This window comes from Gekko japonicus, unplaced genomic scaffold (assembly GCF_001447785.1).
Source record: "Gekko japonicus isolate JY-2015 unplaced genomic scaffold, Gekko_japonicus_V1.1 scaffold66, whole genome shotgun sequence".
Classification (NCBI taxonomy): Eukaryota; Metazoa; Chordata; class Lepidosauria; order Squamata; family Gekkonidae; genus Gekko; species Gekko japonicus.
In genome coordinates, this window is record NW_015163605.1 from 1,027,925 (window position 1) to 1,047,114 (window position 19,190).

At 42.1% G+C, this 19,190-nt stretch overlaps 1 protein-coding gene across 1 annotated transcript in view; it reads right to left on the bottom strand.

Annotated features, from left to right (window-relative positions):
* METAP1D (methionyl aminopeptidase type 1D (mitochondrial)) overlaps window positions 1-16,159 on the bottom strand; it is a 111,845-nt gene extending 95,686 nt beyond the window's left edge. Inside the window, exon 1 of the mRNA XM_015407259.1 lies at window positions 16,105-16,159. Coding sequence (XP_015262745.1) covers window positions 16,105-16,150 — 46 coding nt within the window. The 5' untranslated portion in view covers window positions 16,151-16,159. The remainder of the gene's footprint in view (window positions 1-16,104) is intronic.
* Between the last annotated feature and the right edge of the window lie 3,031 nt (window positions 16,160-19,190).

Genomic DNA, 19,190 nt, shown 5'->3' on the forward strand with positions numbered 1-19,190 from the left:
TTCGATTCAAATGAGCAGTGGGTGTGCAGGGCACTTGCCACAAGTGTTCTCGGAAAATAGACACTATGCAGAACCTTGCCTTGTCTGAACCAGACAGTTGGACGCGAGGGCCCGCGGCATTTTCAAGTGGTTCCAGAGATGGTGTGAAAACCTGCTATAAATGCTAGTTTCAAAGGGGGTTACTACAGCTCAATGCAAGTGTAGCTTTCCCCAAGTTCACAAACACACAAAATGAGACCACAGAATGCCCCTCATTTACCAGGGTAAAAAACAAACCTTGCCTTGTCTGAACTGGGCAGTTGGGCACTTTTCAAGCAGTTCCAGATATGGTGTGAAAACCTGCTATAAATGCCAGTATCAAAACGGGTTCCTACCGCTCACCTCAAGTGCAGCTTTCCCTAAGTTCACAAACACACACACAGACACAAATGAGAACACAGGATGCTCTTCATTTACCAGGGTAAACCAAAGCGATTTTGGTAAAAAAAAAACCCAACCTCCGAGCACCCTCATCTCTCTAAAAAGCTGGCCATGGTGGTCAGGGAGACCTTGGGAATGATGTCAGATCCAGGCAGAGTGCTGCTGCAGGTAGGACTGTCAACATCTAGGTGGGGCTGGGGTTCTCCTGGAATTTCAACTGCTCTCCAGACTACAAAGAGAAGTCCCTCTGGAGTAAAACAGCAGCTTCACTTAGCTGGGAGAGCTACAAAAGGAGGGAAGGCGGAACTTCCCTTGTTAGCAGAACTCTCGTGACAGTACTTTGAATCCAACCCCTTGTTTTTATAAAAGTTTTATTCTGCTGCCTTTTCAATCATCTTATTGCTTATGCTTTATATGTGTACGATGTAAACAAATAATAATATTAGAGGAATTGTTAATGAAAGCTTTGCCATGGTATGGTACATCAAAAATATAAGGGTACCTTACTATTACGAATACACGACTGCTACACATTCTATGCAACTGAGCTTTCAACAATCCCATATGAATTGCAACAAAACAAATGAACAGAGCGTAGCACAATGGCTGATGGATCATGTCCTAAATCCACAAATGCATCAGATTTAAAACTGTTTCTTAATGGAAGAAAAGTCACTACAAATACTGGAACCAGATTCAGTCTGTTAATATACATAACGGCATTCAGTGATTTATTTGGGGGGAGGGGGGCCCACAGAGGGACCAATATAAATAAGCTGCCTTTTCTTTAGTCATTGTTGTGAGACCATCTACAAATGCCAATCAAGACATGTAAAAGAAACATTACAATGCACCTTTAATGGCTTATATCCCTTCTACTTAAAGAGTGTGCTTTCTATGTTACATTATCAATAGGACCAGAAAAACAAGATTGCACAGAGAGCAGTTTGCTCATAAGACTGTGTGCTGCAAAGGCACAAAGAAAAGGGTTTAAAGGGGGGGGGGGGGCTACAAGAGCAAAGCCTCAAACACAGTTTTCTTTCCATTCCCCTGGGAATCCCAGTACTATAAGTCTTGGATTCCTTAGCACAAGGGATCACGTTCACTCCTTATGAAGGCACATCTGGGCCTATGTCCAGGTAGACTGCTTGTCTAACGTTGATGAAATATTGGCGCCACCAGGTAACAGTACCAGGATAACAAGCCTGCCAGAAGCATGTAACTGAAGACAAAAAAATGAAATTAAACACACCGCTTTAGCCAAGGGGCTTCTTTCTGCAGCATGCAATAAATGTAAGATACGGACCATGCAGACACAAAAGGCAAATCGTTCTACACGTTTCCATACAGTGATGTAACAGTTGGATTAAAAAATACACTACATTAATATGTGGAAACGTCTCCATTGCAGTTACTGAAAATTCCATTCTTTGGTCCCATGAAATAGAAACAATCAGAAAAGAAAGATTAAGAATAGCTATAGCCTTTCTTGAGGTTATGTGAAACTTGTTGTGCATATACATTATATACATGGCAAAATTGGCTGACGTACATTTTTGTCTTATTTGCTGATAACATGTGCCCTTGACAAATCCAAATGCAACAAGAAGCCAAAATGCAAATGATACAACCATTTGTTCCAAAATAAGTAAAAGTGAACACTCATGGACTGATTAAAACACGGGTTCCCAGGCTGTTTGAGCCCGTGGGCACCTTCAGAATTCTGACACAGTGTGGTGGGCTGCCGCAAAAATGGCTGCCACAAAATGGCTGCTGCGGCAGGTAGAGCCAGCCACAAATTGGCAGCTGCAGCTTACCTTCAGTCACACAGGAAGATCCTTGTGCTGGGGTGGCCGCAGCAATGTTTTAAAAAAATCTGCACAGCCAATCAAATCTCCAATGGCCAATCAGAAGCGTTGCAAGCCAATGACCGACCTGGTCCCACCCACTTTCTGAAAAAAACACCTGGCGAATGCCAGGAAAGGTGTCTGCAGACGCCACAGCACCCACGGGCACCATGTTGGGGAACCCTGCAGTAAAGGTCAGAATGCTTTTGTAATGTCACCACCTTCAGGATAAAAAGGAACATCCTTCCTTCCAGGACACATTCCTCCCTTACAAATGAATGGGCTGCAGGTATGTCTCCTCAGCAGTGGCGGGAGAGGTAAGTGGTCTTAAAAGAAACTGGGGGGGAAAGCAAACTCTTTGGGAGGAAGAATGACTGGGAAGGAGGAAGAGGGAAGGTTCTGAAGAAAGGAGCAGAAACCCAGTAGCGGAACAGCTGTTTTTCTGCATAGAAGGGCCAAGGTTCAGTCCCAAACCTCCACTCAGAAAGGATCAGATAACTGGTGCTGCAAAAGACCTCCACACCAAACCCTGGAGAGGACAGCTGTCAGTCAAGTTAGACAACACTGGCCTTGATAGACCAATGGTCTAATTCAGTATAAGGCCGCCTAGTGTGTTCGTGTAAAGTGGGCACACGGAAAAACCCCAGCAGTGGTTAATGGCTGAAAGAAGGAACTGATAAGAAAGGGAAGTTGCAAAGAGAGCAGCAGAAGCAGAGAGAAGGCGCTGTGGTTATAAGGAACTGCGATTAAAAAGAAAGGATCTTGCCATTTTGTCACAAATACAGTGGGGCTCGATCAAAAAAAAAAGGCTCATTGAGAAAGGTAGACTATAAATCAAGTAAGCAAGCAAATAAAATAAATGTGCCTGCAGAACAGCACTTCTGTTGGCAGAGGAGAGGAGGGGCGATTTTCACTGATTTCTTGCTTCCACTGCAAATCCCTGCTTTGCCTGCCCCCACCCCGTACCTGAAGGTCCCTTAGAGCTGAGGGGTTGGGAAAGGCAAGGATGTCTCAACCCACCAGCTTCACTCTGTGGTGCTGTTTTGGATCTAACCCAGGAGGTTCATTGAATACAGTATATGGGTGCCCATACTGAGGGTGAAATCACGGTGTCTACAGGTCCAACCTGCAGACCCCATTTCAGAGCTGAACTCGAACAATTAAAAATGTTATGAGGACCCGATTCTGATTGGCTCACAGCTCTGTGGGGATAGGTGATCTTATTTCCCCTCCCCACCACGCTTTTTCAAGTGCCCAAACAGCTCCCCATGGTTGTTTTAGCACTTGAAAAAGTATGGCGGGGGGAGGAGGATAAGCTCATCTGGTCCAATTAAGATCAGGCCCTCGCATAATTTTTAAATGGCCAAGTTCAGCCCTAAAATGGCATCTGGGGTCCACTGGTGTGATGGACTGCACTTTAGAAGCTCATAAATGGGGTTAATGCCCCACCGAGCAAGAGAGCCTTGACTGACAGGCTGCTCAAAGGAATTTGATCGGTGTCAGCTGAGCAGAAAGACTTGGGAACTGACTGCTGAAGAAGACTCAGTTTAGCTCTGACTGAGAACTGCAACAGTTTAGCCCTGACTGAGGAGAGTTTGGCGCTGATGGAGAAAAGTTTTTAACACTGACTGAGGACTAGGAAGGTTGGCAAGGAGGAGTGGGAGGATTGGTGAAAACCCCCATTTGGGCCAGGAAAAAGGGATAGAACAGATCTTCTAGTTAGACAAGTGATTCCCTACCCAGCTGGAAAGGGAGATAACTCAAAGAGTGGAGTGATTCCTGGTGTGTTTAGAGAAGGAATTTGGGTACTTGGTAGTGTATCCCTGCCTTCTGAAACCTGAAGAGTCAGTTCAAGAAAGTGTAATGGAGTGTTTAGGAAACACTGAAACAAAACCCGCTCATCTCTAAGATTCTAGGACTCTGTGAAAAGCTTAAGAACTCTCATGCGCTGGAAACGTATGAACTGGAGTTTGTGATTATAACGTCACCTCAGAGTTATATTTGATGCACCTCAGACATGTTACCCTTATTTCACCTGACCTTTTCTCCTCTATGCTGAATAAAATATCTTGTTTATCTTTGAATGTTCTAAAGCGTCTCTTGTGCTATTTTCAGAAGTTTAAGTTAAAGAGGATGATCTTGTCTCTTCGCTCAAGTTCCTGGGCTAAGCCAGCATCAGAATATAATACCATGACAGGGTGGGACAGCAATAAACCTTCGCAAAAGAACAAAATAAAGGGGCTGCTCAGGCAGAAAGAAAGAAAAGAAGAAAAAACAGAGGGAAAATCCTGCATCTGAGTGAGGGAACAGGGCGGGTCATCATAATGGGTCAGACCCATGGACACCATAACGTCTCGTTTGGCTCTGACACAATGGACTAATGCTGAAGCCTGATCCTGATGCCAGCATAAAAGCAGCTGGCAGTGCCCTGCATTGGCAGGAACTTCTTCCCCTTGCACAATGTCAAATCTGTGGAAAGGCAGGTTTGTGAAGATGGGGGTAACAAAGAGACGAGGAAGGGATATACATTCCTTGATCATCACATTATGAGCAGCACCACACATTCTGTTACAAAGCTAACACTATTCTGCACCAAGGTTATCCAAACTGTGCAACAAGAAGGGTTGGATCCTGTCAATTGTTTTGTTCAGTTTCACCCAATTCCCTTCCTTATTACAGCCCTCACTGCACATGACTTCTGTCCATGCAGGTCCCATAATCTCCAGCATAGCCTTTTTGCTGGTCGAAGGGAACTCTGTCCTCCCTTCCCACCAGTAGAAAAGCTGATTGTACCCAACCCAAAAAGCAGAACTCTCCAACATGTATTAATGCAATATGTATGTATTTTTGTACTACATATATATTTGTGTGACATGTTCTGCTGTTTTTACTGTTTTAAATAATTCATTCTGGAAGGAAAGCAAGGATTGCTGCAGGAAACCCACCCACCCCTCTCTCCTACCATCATTATCCAGCAACTGTGCCTCCTGAGATTTCAATATGCACCACTCACACACTTGCAAGCACACCTTCACAGTGAAAACAGATGTTTTCCACACAATGGCTCTTTGTTATTAAACATTTTAATTTTACATGTCATCCTCTTTAAAAAGTGTTCTGGATGATAAATCTGCAAATATTGAAACCTATGCAACTGTGGCTAAGAATCTGTGTGTTCCACCTTTAACTTCCAGCAACTTCTCTGAAATTTTCTATTAACAATTTAGTTAAATATTGGCTTTATAGCAGTCTAGATAGCCCAGACTAGCCCAATCATGTCAGAGCTTGGAAGCTAAGCAAGGCTGGCCATTGACAGGAGACCACCCAGGAAGACTAGGGCTGCTACGCAGGAGAAGGCAATGGCAAACCACCTCTGTTCATCTCTTGCCTTGAAATCCCCATAATGGGTTCGCCATAAGTCAGTTGCAACTTAACAGAGCATTTTAAAGGTAAAGGTTCCCTTGCTCGAAAGCCAGTCGAGTCCGACTCTAGGGTTGCGGTGCTCATCTCCGTTTCAAAGCCGAAGAGCCAGCGCTGTCCGAAGACGTTTCCGTGGTCATGTGGCCGGCATGACTAAACACCAAGGCGCATGGAACGCTGTTACCTTCCCACCAAAGTGGTACCTATTTATCTACTTGCAATTTCTTGCTTTCGAACTGCTAGGTTGGCAGGAGCTGGAACTAGAGACGGGAGCTCACTCCGTCATGCGGCAACTCGGGTCTCGAACTGCTGAACTACTGACCTTCCACAGCCTGCAGTTCAGCGTCTTAACCACTTGAGCCACCGCAGCTCCTACAGAGCACTTTATCTTACTTTTAAAAATGGCTTTATTTTTAGTATGTCAAGAGATAATAAAACGTGGGGAAATACAAAATCACAGAGCCACTAGAACTTTTTTTAACGTCAATATTTATAAACAGGAGATTGGATCCACTTCATTCCTGCAATTGTCTATCATGGGAATTCAGCTAGGTAACTCAAGAAAGATTTCAAGATAAAAAAGACACAATGACACACATTTAACTTTTTAATGCTAACTGCATTCACTCAATAGTCCAATAACGGTTAGGGCTGCAATGTTTGGATGATTAATCAGTTAAATTCATGAATTAAAACCTGTCGCGTGATTCAAAGGTTTCCACTCGTCAACTGGGCACCAGCTTTTAAAAAAAGGATTATTTTAAACCTAGTTTTAAAAAATATTGCTGAGGAAATCAAGCCATTCATCTCACAGACATATATACAAAAGTTTATTACCAGCAAAATAAAAGTGTCTTAAGTTATACCAAAATGAAAAGCAGGGGGAGGGATTTAAAGGCCAAGCTGCCATTCGATGCACAGTTCTACAAATGGGTGGAAAATAAATGCAGTACTTATTGTAGATTCAGGCGGATAGCCGTGCTGGTCTGAAGCAGCAGAACAAAGTTTGAGTCCAGTGGCACCTTTAAGACTGACAAATTGAAAGTGCCTGACTTTGTATATTAAGAGCTGCTGATAGTCACTATTAGGTACCTAAACATAGATTCCCCCTGAGACCCCTCACACCACTGAGATATCCCCGAACCCAAATGAAAACAAATGACTGTTGTTAGCATCCCTCCTTGTTAAAAGGCTTGAATTTATAGCAGCACATTTAGCGCAGGTGCCCCAGTATTTTGTCATCCTACACTGTTCCTGTGAATGGCAATGGTAGTGACAAATTTTGAAATGTGGATGAGATGGGGAAAGAAGATTTCCTACATTACTGGTAGAAGCAAGGTGGTTCTGGCACATATGCATGCACACACACGAGGCTATGTTTGTTAACTTATTTGAAAACCTTAAAGGGCAACCCTTTCTCTGTAATACAAGGTTTTTGACTTCTTGTAATATATTTTAGTTAAAAATAAAATAATCGTTTTTCATTGACGCATGAAAACGGCAGGTGAGAGGCTTCTAACAAGTAAGGTGTATCAGAACTTGATTCTTTAGACAGTATCATAGATGCAACGAACATGAAATTGAACAAACTTCAGACGACAGCGGAAGACAGGAAGGCCTGGCGGGATCTGGTCTATGGGGTCGCAAAGAGTCGGACTCGACTGTGCGACTGAACAACAACAAAAACTAAAACTTAAACAAGAGTATAGACTCCATTGTTATTAGTTGCTTCTGTTATATGTTTTTCTTTTTCTGTAGCTGTTTTTCTATCCCTATTGAAACCAATGAAAATTCTTAAAAAAGAAAGAAAGAAAACGGTGGTTGAGAGACATTATCTTAGGAGGGGCATTTCTCTGCTCATACCTGAGGGAAACAATTTTTGAATAGTACAACACATGGGTGCATCATCTAAATACTGAATAAGAATGCTTACAATTGTTTTCTTCATAACAAAAACGTATGCAGATTTGGTCAGCTCCAACTTTTGTGATTAAAGCACAGTCCTTCCCATGACCTTGGCCCACTGAATCTACATCACCATAGTAACACTGTTGTCTTAATGGAAGCCACCAGTGATGCATGGAGGAAAAGGGAAGTGGGCACCAAGCTGAGGAAGAATTATGGCTCAGTCTAGATCTTATTCTCACCCCAAGCATCGGCAATGATATATGAATAAAAGAGATGGCACAAGTTGAAAACACTCCCATTGGTCAGTGGAGTATCCCATTGCCTCCTTCATCCTTCTTGGCCACAGAATAGGACAGGATTCTGACTAACTGAGGAACCAGTCATGGACTGACACCAGAGCTATGTAAGATCCAGCAATGGAATACAGATTTCAAATATCATAACATGTGAGATGGAGCTAAATCACACTTGCATTGTATTTTTACACTTCTGAGCACCAAAAGGTGGGATTCTGGTAATGAGGCAAGCGCAAAATTTTCTCCACTTCCCCACTGGAGAATGAGGAAACTGGGTTCTGGCTTAATAACTTTTCCTTTGCAATATCTTCCCGAGGAGACGCAGTGTCTGCACTGTGGAGGCTGGAGACTTTCATTGGACAATAAAACCTCTAACCTAGGTAAGCTTTCACCATGGGAAAACATGGGGAACACTTCATTCCACATGTTGCCACTGCTGGTCAAACATTTGTAGCCCCATTGTTCTTTGCAAGAGCAAAGCTATGAGACAGAACATGCAGTAATCAGACAGAATTTCAGTACAACTCCTCTATGATGGATGAGTATTGTCTGAATATTATATTTCTCACTAGCCAAACACTGATGAAACTAGGGAGAGTGAGGAGTAGAATGGAATGACATTTAGGTGGCAACCTCCTTTCCCAGTCGCTCTCCACCTCTAATAAGCACCTTGTATTTTTACACTTCTGAGCACCAAAAGTTGGGATTCTGGTAATGAGGCAAGTGCAAAAATTTCTCCACTTCCCCACTGGAGTATGAGGAAATTGGGTTCTGGCTTAATAACGTTTCCTTTGCAATATCTTCCCTAGGAGACGTAGTGTCTGCACTGTGGAGGCTGGAGACTTTCATTGGACAATAAAACCTCTAACCTAGGTAAGCTTTCACCATGGGAAAACATGGGGAACACTTCATTCCACATGTTGCCACTGCTGGTCAAACATTTGTAGCCCCATTGTTCTTTGCAAGAGCAAAGCTATGAGACAGAACATGCAGTAATCAGACAGAATTTCAGTACAACTCCTCTATGATGGATGAGTATTGTCTGAATATTATATTTCTCACTAGCCAAACACTGATGAAACTAGGGAGAGTGAGGAGTAGAACGGAATGACATTTAGGTGGCAACCTCCTTTCCCAGTCGCTCTCCACCTCTAATAAGCACCTAGTCAAAGGAAGTCTCTATTGCAACTACTGCTGATTATTCATCACTATCTCCATGGCTTCCCAGAGACAGTTAGGCAGCCATCAAACTCAGTCAGATGAAAGGATCCCATGTCCCATCTATCCTCCAGTGACATGCAGACTTCCAGAAAAACCTATAAGCAGCATCAGCAACCACCAACTGTAATTAGATTGTCATCCTTAATTCTTTAAAGTTCCTACGTTTCCAGAGTTTATGACAAGGGTAGCAAAAGCCATCAGGGAGGTACAGTGAAGAGAATGCTCACACACCCATCTGCCACATACTTTTCAAATGGTACAACAAAAAAGTTTAGTAATGTCTTATTGTGTCAGAACTCATTCCAGAACAGATGCTGTTAAATAAAACGTCTAACTGTTCCAGCTGCGACCCTGCTCTTGTGACAGGAAGCTGATCCCCACCTCACCCCTGACACCCACACACACTTATGACTTATCCTAGCTAATTCATGAGGGAATACATTTCTTCCTATGCTCATTACCCTCCTCCGCTTCAGATAACCAGCTGCCCAAAGCTGCTTCATATGTCACAAACCTATAATGTGTTCCTGTGTACCAGCTGTATTCCTTAGGTTGCCACCCACTAGAGGGGCCTGTCTTGCATCAACTAGAGCCCATGCTTTTTCTGCTGTAGCTCACACAATGTGAAACATGTTCCCTGAGGCAGAAAGGGGGGGTTACCATCTCTAGAAATGCTGAGGAGGCACTGCAAAGCCATTTTTCATCACCCACAAAGCCCTCCATGGTCTTGGATCAATATATACCTGCAGGACTGCCTTTCCCACTATGTACAATGCACTATCTGAGCAAAGCCTTCTGAGGGTGTCACCCTGCAAACAGGAAACATCGGCAACTGCCTCTGTACACATGTACCCGCTGTGGTGGTTACTGCCTGGAGCAATAGCCTGCCTAAGGAGTCCAGGAAGATTCCCACACTTCCATCATTCTGCAGAATGTGCAAAACAGAAATGTTCAGAAGGACACGTTTATAAAGGGTTTAGAACTGCTGTACAATGTGGCTCACCGCAGACTGTGACAGCAGCCTTGAAATTAAAAGACGCCTGCTCCTTGGGAGGAAAGCGATGGCAAACCTAAACAGCATGATAAAAAGTAGAGACACCACCCTGCCAACAAAAGTCCACATGGTCAAAGCAATGGTATTCCGTGTATGTCTATGAGAGTTGGACTATAAGGAAGGCTGAGTGCCGAAGAATAGATTCTTTTGAACTATGGTGCTGGAGAAGACTCTTGAGAGTCCCTTGGACTGCAAGAAGATCAAATCAGTCAATCCTAAAAGAAATCAACCCTGACTGTTCCCTGGAAGGCCAGATAATGAAACTGAAGCTCAAATACTTTGGCCACCAAATGAGAAGGGAGCACTCACTGGAGAAGACCCTGATGCTGGGAAAGATTGAAGGTCAAAGAAGACGGGGACGGCAAAGGATGAGATGGTTAGACAGTGTCATAGATGCAATGAACATGAAATTGAGCAAACTTCAGAGGACGGTGGAAGACAGGAAGGCCTGGCGTGATCTGGTCCATGGGGTCACGAAGAGTCGGACTCGACTGTGCGACTGAACAACAACAACAACAATGTGGCAGTCCAAGAGGGTGCTTTTATAAAGGAACAGGATTGTAGTCTATTGCAATGTTTATTGTATGTATTATTTTCCTTTCACTGCACTGTCTTGTAACACTATAATCCACTCTCGGTATTCTTTATGGTAGGTCATGCCTTAAACAGTTTTTGCTTTCCACTGTTTCCTAATTTCCATTATCTTGTTCCTATTGCACTGTTCCTGGACACTCTGTGCTGTCTGACTGAATTGTTTTCTACATTTTGTAATTCACCCTGATTTCTCAGTGAGAAAGGCAGGCGATAAATGAAATAAATAAAATTTAAAAATAAATAATTGAACAAAAATCTGTTAGGTGAAGGGGGTTTCATTTTATTCTGTACATTTGAAATTGCCATTTGCAAACTGCAAACCATCTTCAGCAGCAAGGTAAGAATAAATAAATAAATAAATAAATATCCTATTCAACAATTATTTCCCAAGAATTGTATAATATATGAAGTGGAGCCTGTGTTATCAAAGTATGTAAATCAGACAAAGCTACAGCAGCTGCTCAACACATGTATGGATGACACTAAACACACTCGCACTGCATCACGTGCCAAGATATGCATACCTTTTTACAAAATGAAATAGGAAATTGCTGAACATATGGGAAATGTAGAAAACTTTATATATGAAGCGACATTTAGTAAGATTGTGTCCTTTTTCTAAAACTGTAAGGTGTTACACATCCTGTATGTCTGTGTGTGACAAATCAACGTGGACACACAACTATTTAAGTTGGAAATGCATATTGCATGCTAACCCATAATTTTTACTCTATCTTTCACGTTAAACTAGTGGTTCCCAGTCTTGTTAAGTCCACAGCACTTTTGGAATTTTGAGAATACCAAGTGGGTGGCATGGCCAACTTATCCATTAGGCACAGTAGGCACAGTGCCTAGGGCCCACAATCCTTTTAGAGGCCCATGGAAATGTTTTAATTTCTTTTAAAATCAGAAGTTGAAGAAATTAGAGTTGAAGAAAATGTTTTATTTTTTTTCTTACATCAGAAAAAAAATGAAATGCTGAGGGCCCACAACAACCTATTAAATTTTTCCTAAAACAGAAAAAAATAAAATGTTGAAGTATTTAAAGTTATAACAAGAATAATTCTCAATATTGATATTATTATGGTGGGAGGGGCCCAAAAAGGCATAAGTACCTTGTGCCCACAAAAACGTAATAGTAATAATACTACCAAAATGTAATAGTAATATTTTTTCACACGTTTGGGCCTTGAAAGGACTATTATATTTGTCTTTATACCAATGCAGTTGTAAAATACAATTTTTAATATTTTATGGAGGAAGGGGGAGGGGCCCATGAAGGCAAAAGTACCTAGGGCGCATGAAAGTCATAATGCGGCCCTGGTGTGTGGCACTATAAAATGGCTGCCATGAAGGGCTCAGCCAATCACAAAATGGCTGCCAGGGGTGCTGCAGCTAATCACAAAACACTGGGAGGTTGCAGGAGGTTCTCCTACGATGGAGACTGCTGTTTCCAAATGGGTACTCCCTACAGATGCCTTCTGGGGTCTTCTGAAGTACCTGTTGCACCAACAAGGTGGAGGAAAAGCATGACTGGCTATTTGCTTTGGGGAAGAGAGATCATTTGGAGAAGAGTGAAGTGCACATCAGGAATATACACCAGGGGATGACATAGCACCCACAAGAACCCTGTTGGGGACCACTGCACTAAACCAAAGTTAAATAACTACTTTGGTGGTTTAGAAATGCTATTTTTTACTTTTTGAGCGGTAGCAAAAAATACATTAAACCAGCATCAGCTCAGAGGCCAGATCCATTAAGTGCCTTCTTCTTGTTAAGATGATTATTTCCTTATAGGTCAACATCCTGATCCTTTGCATTCAACAATCCAAAAAATAAGAAGAAAAACATAACCTTTCTATTTGTTTTTCAATGTTCAATATAAAATCAAGCATTTATTCCAGGGACTGAATGTTTCTGAAGATTGAGAGCCACTTACAAGGAGATGCGAAGAGCTCCTGCTTCATAATCCTTTCGCTTTTCAAAATCAGTAAATCAGTGCATATAAGGATACTGTAGTCTCTTGTGCCCCTTTAAGCCAGTTTTCAAAGAGCATTATTCTGATTTTTGTTATTAGCAATGGGAGCATCACTCCAATGCAATTATTGTTAATGCTTAAGAATGGTTAATGCATAATTAGAACATTTACAATCTACTACAATAGTATAATCAATTGAGCCAATGCAGAAAGATTATGTCAGTGCTTGGGCAGACAACATCTCTACAGCTTTTTAAAGTTCTGCTCAACGCTCACTATTCTTTTAGTGGGGGGAGGGGGGGAGAGTAAACCCAGAAAATGTCTTTACTACCCTGACTTCAAAACTATCCTTGAAGCATTTTGTGCTAAAAACTGTTCACATCAAGAGGACAAAGTCATCTGCAACTAATTTAAATCCCATTGGCTGCAATTGCATTTGCTTAGTCCTTTGAAAAGGAAGGTATCATTGTAATGAATTTTCCTTCTTAAATCATTTTCAGATATGTGAACACCAGGAACACCTCTCAGACATCCAGAAAGGAGCACATGCTGAGTATAATTAAATGCTACAATGGTTGCATATCTTGGGTGTCAGATTATATCCTTGAGGTTCTGATTCCAAGACTGTCCATCATATGCATGTTTACTAAACAAGCAAATCCCACCAAGCGTAATGGGGTTTACTCCCCAAGTAAGTATGCATAAGATCAAAGTCAGGGGTGTCAAACATGTGGCCCGTGGGCTGGATCAGGCCCCTGGAAGGCTTCCATCAGGCCCGCAGTGGAACTGGCCATCTCCTGTTCTGCTGCTGCTGCTGCTGCATCATAGCTTGCTTTGCCAGACTCTCTCAATTGCTCAGCCATTTCATGTTTTCCCCTGGGTCCTAGACTCAGAACTCTGAGCATGAGATTTCTGTGGTGAATGTCAATAAATCAAAAGTAGGTTTGCAGCTTACAGAGCTAATGTTTTAAGCATGTTTTTATTTTAAGTAAAAAAAATATTTGTGTTTGTGTCCTTTATAAAGTTTATATCTCCGCTACCTGGCATTACATTTTATGACACACATGGCCCGGCCCAATAAGGTCTCATTTATGTCAGATCTGGCACTCAAAACAAATGAGTTTGACACCCCTGATCTAAACCTTAGCTTCATGTCCACAACCCAGCCAGATTAGAAAAAAACTACTGAACCTAAATCAGTTTTGTCTCTGAAGCAAACAGGGTATAGACGGCTTAAATCCAATTACAGATGGACTGCAGATCTGGCAAGCACTCACTAAATAACACCTCCAGCACATCTACCTGCACCTTTTATTTATTTAAGATATTTTATGGTGATTTTCCACCTGATGAAGGTACACAAGGCAGTGAACATAAAAATTTTTTTAAAACACATGAGCAATTAAAATAAAAATTATAAAAAAGTTTAATTAAAACACACAGCACTAGAAGGAGGATCAGTACCCAGTAGTGAGGGTATGCCAGATGTAACAAAAACAAACAAACACCTTCATCTGCTCGTGAAAGACACCCATAGAGGGAGACAGATGAATCTCCTTGGGAGGGAGTTCCAAAGTTTTGATGCCGTGACCAAGAAAGGCCCTTCAGTGGGTTACCATCCATTTGACTTCAGGTGGTGGAGTCAAATGAAGCAGGGCCTCCAAAAATGACCAGAGTGTACAGGTAGGTTCATATGGGAGGAGGCTGTCCTTAATTACTTAACTGTAATTTAACTGCCCCCTTAAAAATTTAAATGCCCCCCAAAGAAAAAACCCTGACTACACGCCTGCTACAGAGTCACCATAAATTAGCTGCAACTTGACAGCACTGTTCACCACAAGAAATATACTTAAACCCCATAACAGGATTTCATCGAATTAGAATACCTAGACACATACACACAAGAAGAAGAAGAAGATATTGGATTTATACTGCAGACCCTTCACTCAGAGTGGCTTACTATCTCCTTTCCCTCCCCCTCCCCACAACAGACACCCTGTGAGGTAGGTGAGGCTGAGAGAGCTCTTGACAGAAACTGCTCTTTTTCAAGAACAGCTGTGCCAGAACTATGGCTTGCCCAAGGTCATCCAGCAGCTGCAAGTGGAGGAGTGGGGAATCAAACCCGGTTCTCCCAGATTAGAGTCCATGCACTTAACCACTACTTAAGATGCAGCTGTCAGACACAAAACAGAACAAGTATCATTCCAGAGTGTCAATGCGTTGATGTAACAGATATCCATTATTGTTATTTGACTTTGCTGGAATGTTCTGAGATAGAAAAGTTAGCCTGAACTCTCTGAGTCAAAACTCTAAGTGTGGTGGAGTGGTGGATTAGGATCTGGGAGACCCAGGTTTGAATTCCCACTCTGTCACAGAAATTTATTGAATAACCTTGGGCCAGTCTCACAATCTAAGCCTCACCTACTTCATAAGGTTGCTGTGAGGATAAACTGGAGACAAGGAGAAGTATATAAGCCACTTCGGATTTCCACTAGGGAGAAAGGTGGGGATATAAATCAAGTAAACAAAATGAAAATAAAATAACATGTGAATAAAGCAATGCTTTTAAAAAAACCAAACGCTTAAATATCCATATGACAAACGTCCGCTACTGAATTATATGGGGAGAGAATAAAAGCTATAGTTACACACTGTGATAGCCAGTAAGGCAAGTTTCTTCTACACAAGACTTCTATCCTTCACCCCCTCCCAAGCAATGCTCCCTCTAACCCAGTGCTGGCGAACCTATGGCACGCATGCCAGAGGCGGCACTCAGAGCCCTCTCTGTGGGCACATGTGCCATCGCCCCAGACCGTCATTAAAGTGTGGAATTCTCTGCCAAAGTAAATGAATGCATTGGGGATTGCTTTCCTTACTTTGTTTGGATCATCTTATATTAATGTATGAGTTGTTTTTTTCTAAACTAAAACCTCAGTATTCAGGTTAAATCGCCGTGTTGGCACTTTGCGATACATAAGTGGGGTTCGGGTTGCAGACTGGGCACTCAGTCTCTAAAAGGTTTGCCATCACTGCTCTAACCTGTGGAGTCTTGTGAGCAAAAATTTTACTTTGTGAGCTATTGGCATTAATGTTGTGAACAAGTGATTTGGCTACTGCATAAATTAGTCTGCTCTGGAGCCATCCTTCCTGAACTAAGACAAAAATGTGTGAGCCAGAGGCTAAAAAACTGTGAGCTAGCTCACACTAACTCAGCTTAGAGGGAACCCTGCTCCCAAGTGGTGTGTTTTTGTGTGTGGCACTCAGAAGCACAATCCGCCTTCCTCTCAACCCTCCTCGCAAAGTATTCTGCGAGTCTTTCGGTGTCCTCACGTTCAGACTGACTCCTGAGGCAGAAAATGTACTCACCTCTTATCAGCAGCGACATGCCAACCGCGCTCCCGGGCGCCGCCATCTTGGACAGCCGCGTTGGATCACGTGAGCGCGGTGATTCCCTCCCCTTTAGGAGGGCTCGGAGGAGAGTCGGTAGAGAGAACGGTAAATATGCGGGGAGTCCGCAGACGAAGGGCTGCCATCGAATCGTGCCCCGTTTAAAGGAAGAACCTCTCAACCTTGGCGCAAATTCGGAACAGTTTTAGGTGTATTGCAGACCTGATTATTTGTTCCCTTCGCAACTCTGCAGGAATTTTTAAAATAAGCAGCAAACGTGACCCTTGGCTAAATACAGGCAGTACGGCAGGATGTGGAGCAGATGGGAGAGCTCCCGTAAGTGTACCACCAACATTTTAGTTGCCTCAGGGGCTTGGGAGAACGGGAAATCATTGGGCTCGGAGGTGTGGGTCCCTCTCCCCCTTTAAAAGACGCCCCTTGATTTGTTTTTATGGCCTTTAAAAAAAATCTTTTTGCTTGTGTTTCGAGTTGGCAGAATGGAAACCAGGGAACTGAAGCAGGACCTGTTGGAAGAGGAAGAAGCTACTGTAAGGAATGATTAATTGGGTTTCAACAAAGAAAGTTCTATAAACCAAGATTCCGTACCTCACATGCCCGCTTAGATTGCTTGGCGGGAGTGAATGGTCACAATCCAGATGCAAGCCATCCAAATCCAAACACAGGCAAGGAGTCTCTCCCCATCCAGCCATCTGACACGTCCCAAGTCAGTCGCTTTATCCTGCATACATTCTGTATGCACTCATGTTGGAAAAACCAAGACAACCTACTTCGTTCAAAACAGGCTTGGATCCACCAGAGTTTTCTCCCCCTCAGCAGTGTTGGAAATGGTTCAGCTGGAACAGTTGCTTTCAGGACAATAGTGTTCAGGCTGCTTTGGCCACACAATTTTAAATGTCGAAATGTAGATCACACCTTGCCTTTTCACAGGCTGGTCTATTATTTGCTACAAGTTCTTATTTACTGAAATAAACTGGGTACATTCTAGGAAGAAAGGTGCAGAGAGCTAGAAGCCACAGTAGCTGTCCAGAACGCTTGCTCCCTTTCTGTAATGGCCCTAAAAACATATGCTGTGGTTACTTACTGAATGGTAATCAGCACTTGTTAATTTGTAGCTTGATATAACTGGCTTTTCATCAAAAGGCCACTGTTCAATTTTAATATAACCTTCCATCCTCAATTTTTTTAAAAAACTCATAATTCCAAATGGACTGAATGTAGTTTTCTCAAATTGGTTGCGGAGAAGTTCTCTAATCTGTGTCACTGCTGACTGAGTGTTTAACCGTGGTTTGTTTGTTTCTAATCTTGGTACCTAAATGATGCTTTGACTTATTGTTGCCAGCTGTCTGGAGGTAAAACACAAGTTTAACGATGTTGTTACCTCCATGCCTTGAAAAACTTCAGTTGCCCATTTCTAACATGATTACTCTATTAGAAGGACAGGACATTTTTCTCTAGGCCTGTTGCTACCCTGCTTTGCGTGCAAACCTGTATGTGAAACCATGGCTTGAACTGGGGATGTATTAACCAAATAAAATGCAGAGAACAACTGCAATTAAAGTAGTTCCATGTCTCTCTGCTTGCAAGGTGTTATTGCTGATGCTGCTATCACTGCCTCCAGGGGTAGCATTAAACTCATGCCACCTAAATTGTGCTGTCACTGTAAATTTGAGATATTACTCTACGGTTATTTCTGCAAACCATGTTGAATACTAACCATGCCTCATCTGCCTCAGGGCACTCCCCATACCAACCTGGCACTGGAACCAGCTAATTCTGTTTTCTCTGACAGAAATGTGCACTCCCTGACATTGTCACAGCAGACACTGTATTTAGAATCATTAAGCTGCCATCAGATATTTTAAATTATCTATTTTAGATGAATTAGTTGTTGTTTTTATGAATTATTTATTGTTTCACTATATGTTGTGAGCCACCTTGAGCCTGCTTGTGGTGTAAGGTGGGATACAAACTGAATAAAATAAATATGTAAATAAATAATGGTTAAGTATTGGTGCACTCTGGCAAATCAGACATCAGTGGGTTGCTTAATACGGCGGTGATAAGTCTGTTCAGAAACTTGTTGAAAATTAATGCTAAATGGTTATAAGTCTTAATATTTAGCAAAGTTGGTTTAATAATGATTTGCCACAGACTTTTCTCAGCCACTCCACTTCATTATCAGGGTTACAAAGATGGTTTTCAATTGGAACCCCTCAGAAACTTATTGCTGCAAAGTTTTTAAAAATTACTTATTCAATCAGAAGTCCAGTGGCAACTTAAAGACTAACAACATTTATTCCAGCATAAGCTTCTGTGAGTCGGAGCTCATTTCACTCTGATGCAAGGAAGTTTATTCTGGAATAAATGTTAAGTCTTTAAAAGCCGCAGTGGTGTGGTGGATTGAGTGTCAGACTAGGATCTGGGAGACCCAACCTTGAATCCACACTCTGCTGTAGAAGCTTACTGGGTGACCTTGGACGAGTCAAATACTAACTTCACAGGGCTGTTGTACAGATGAAATGGAGAGATTAATGCCAATGTAAGCTGCTTTGGGTTCCTGTTGGGGAGGAAAAGGCACAAATACCTAATTAAGTGCCAACGGATTCATGTTTTGCCCTAATAACATAGCTACTTATCTGGATTTATAACTGTACGTACCTTACACAAGTTTCAGTTCTATGCTACACCCATCTTCCAATTGCTCTTGCTTGTCACTTGCCTCAGATTTCTCCAAGTGAGATTTGAGGATGAATTCATTTGAAAACATGCACTACTGCAGGAAACCAAGGAAAATGTACCCACAAAAGTTGTTCTAATTCATGCAAACTATCAATTTTCTAAGTTTGCAAAGCTCAAAATAATTTCAAAATCATAATCTATAAGGATCTTTTAGACAAATTGCAGATGAAGAGAAATAAACCTGAATTAGGCTTGTATTTTAAAGTATATATTAATGGGATGCACAATATATTAAATAGATAAAAATTGTTTCAGGGATAGCAACGTTTTATCTACAGTTACTATGTTATTGGCAGCCTGGTCCT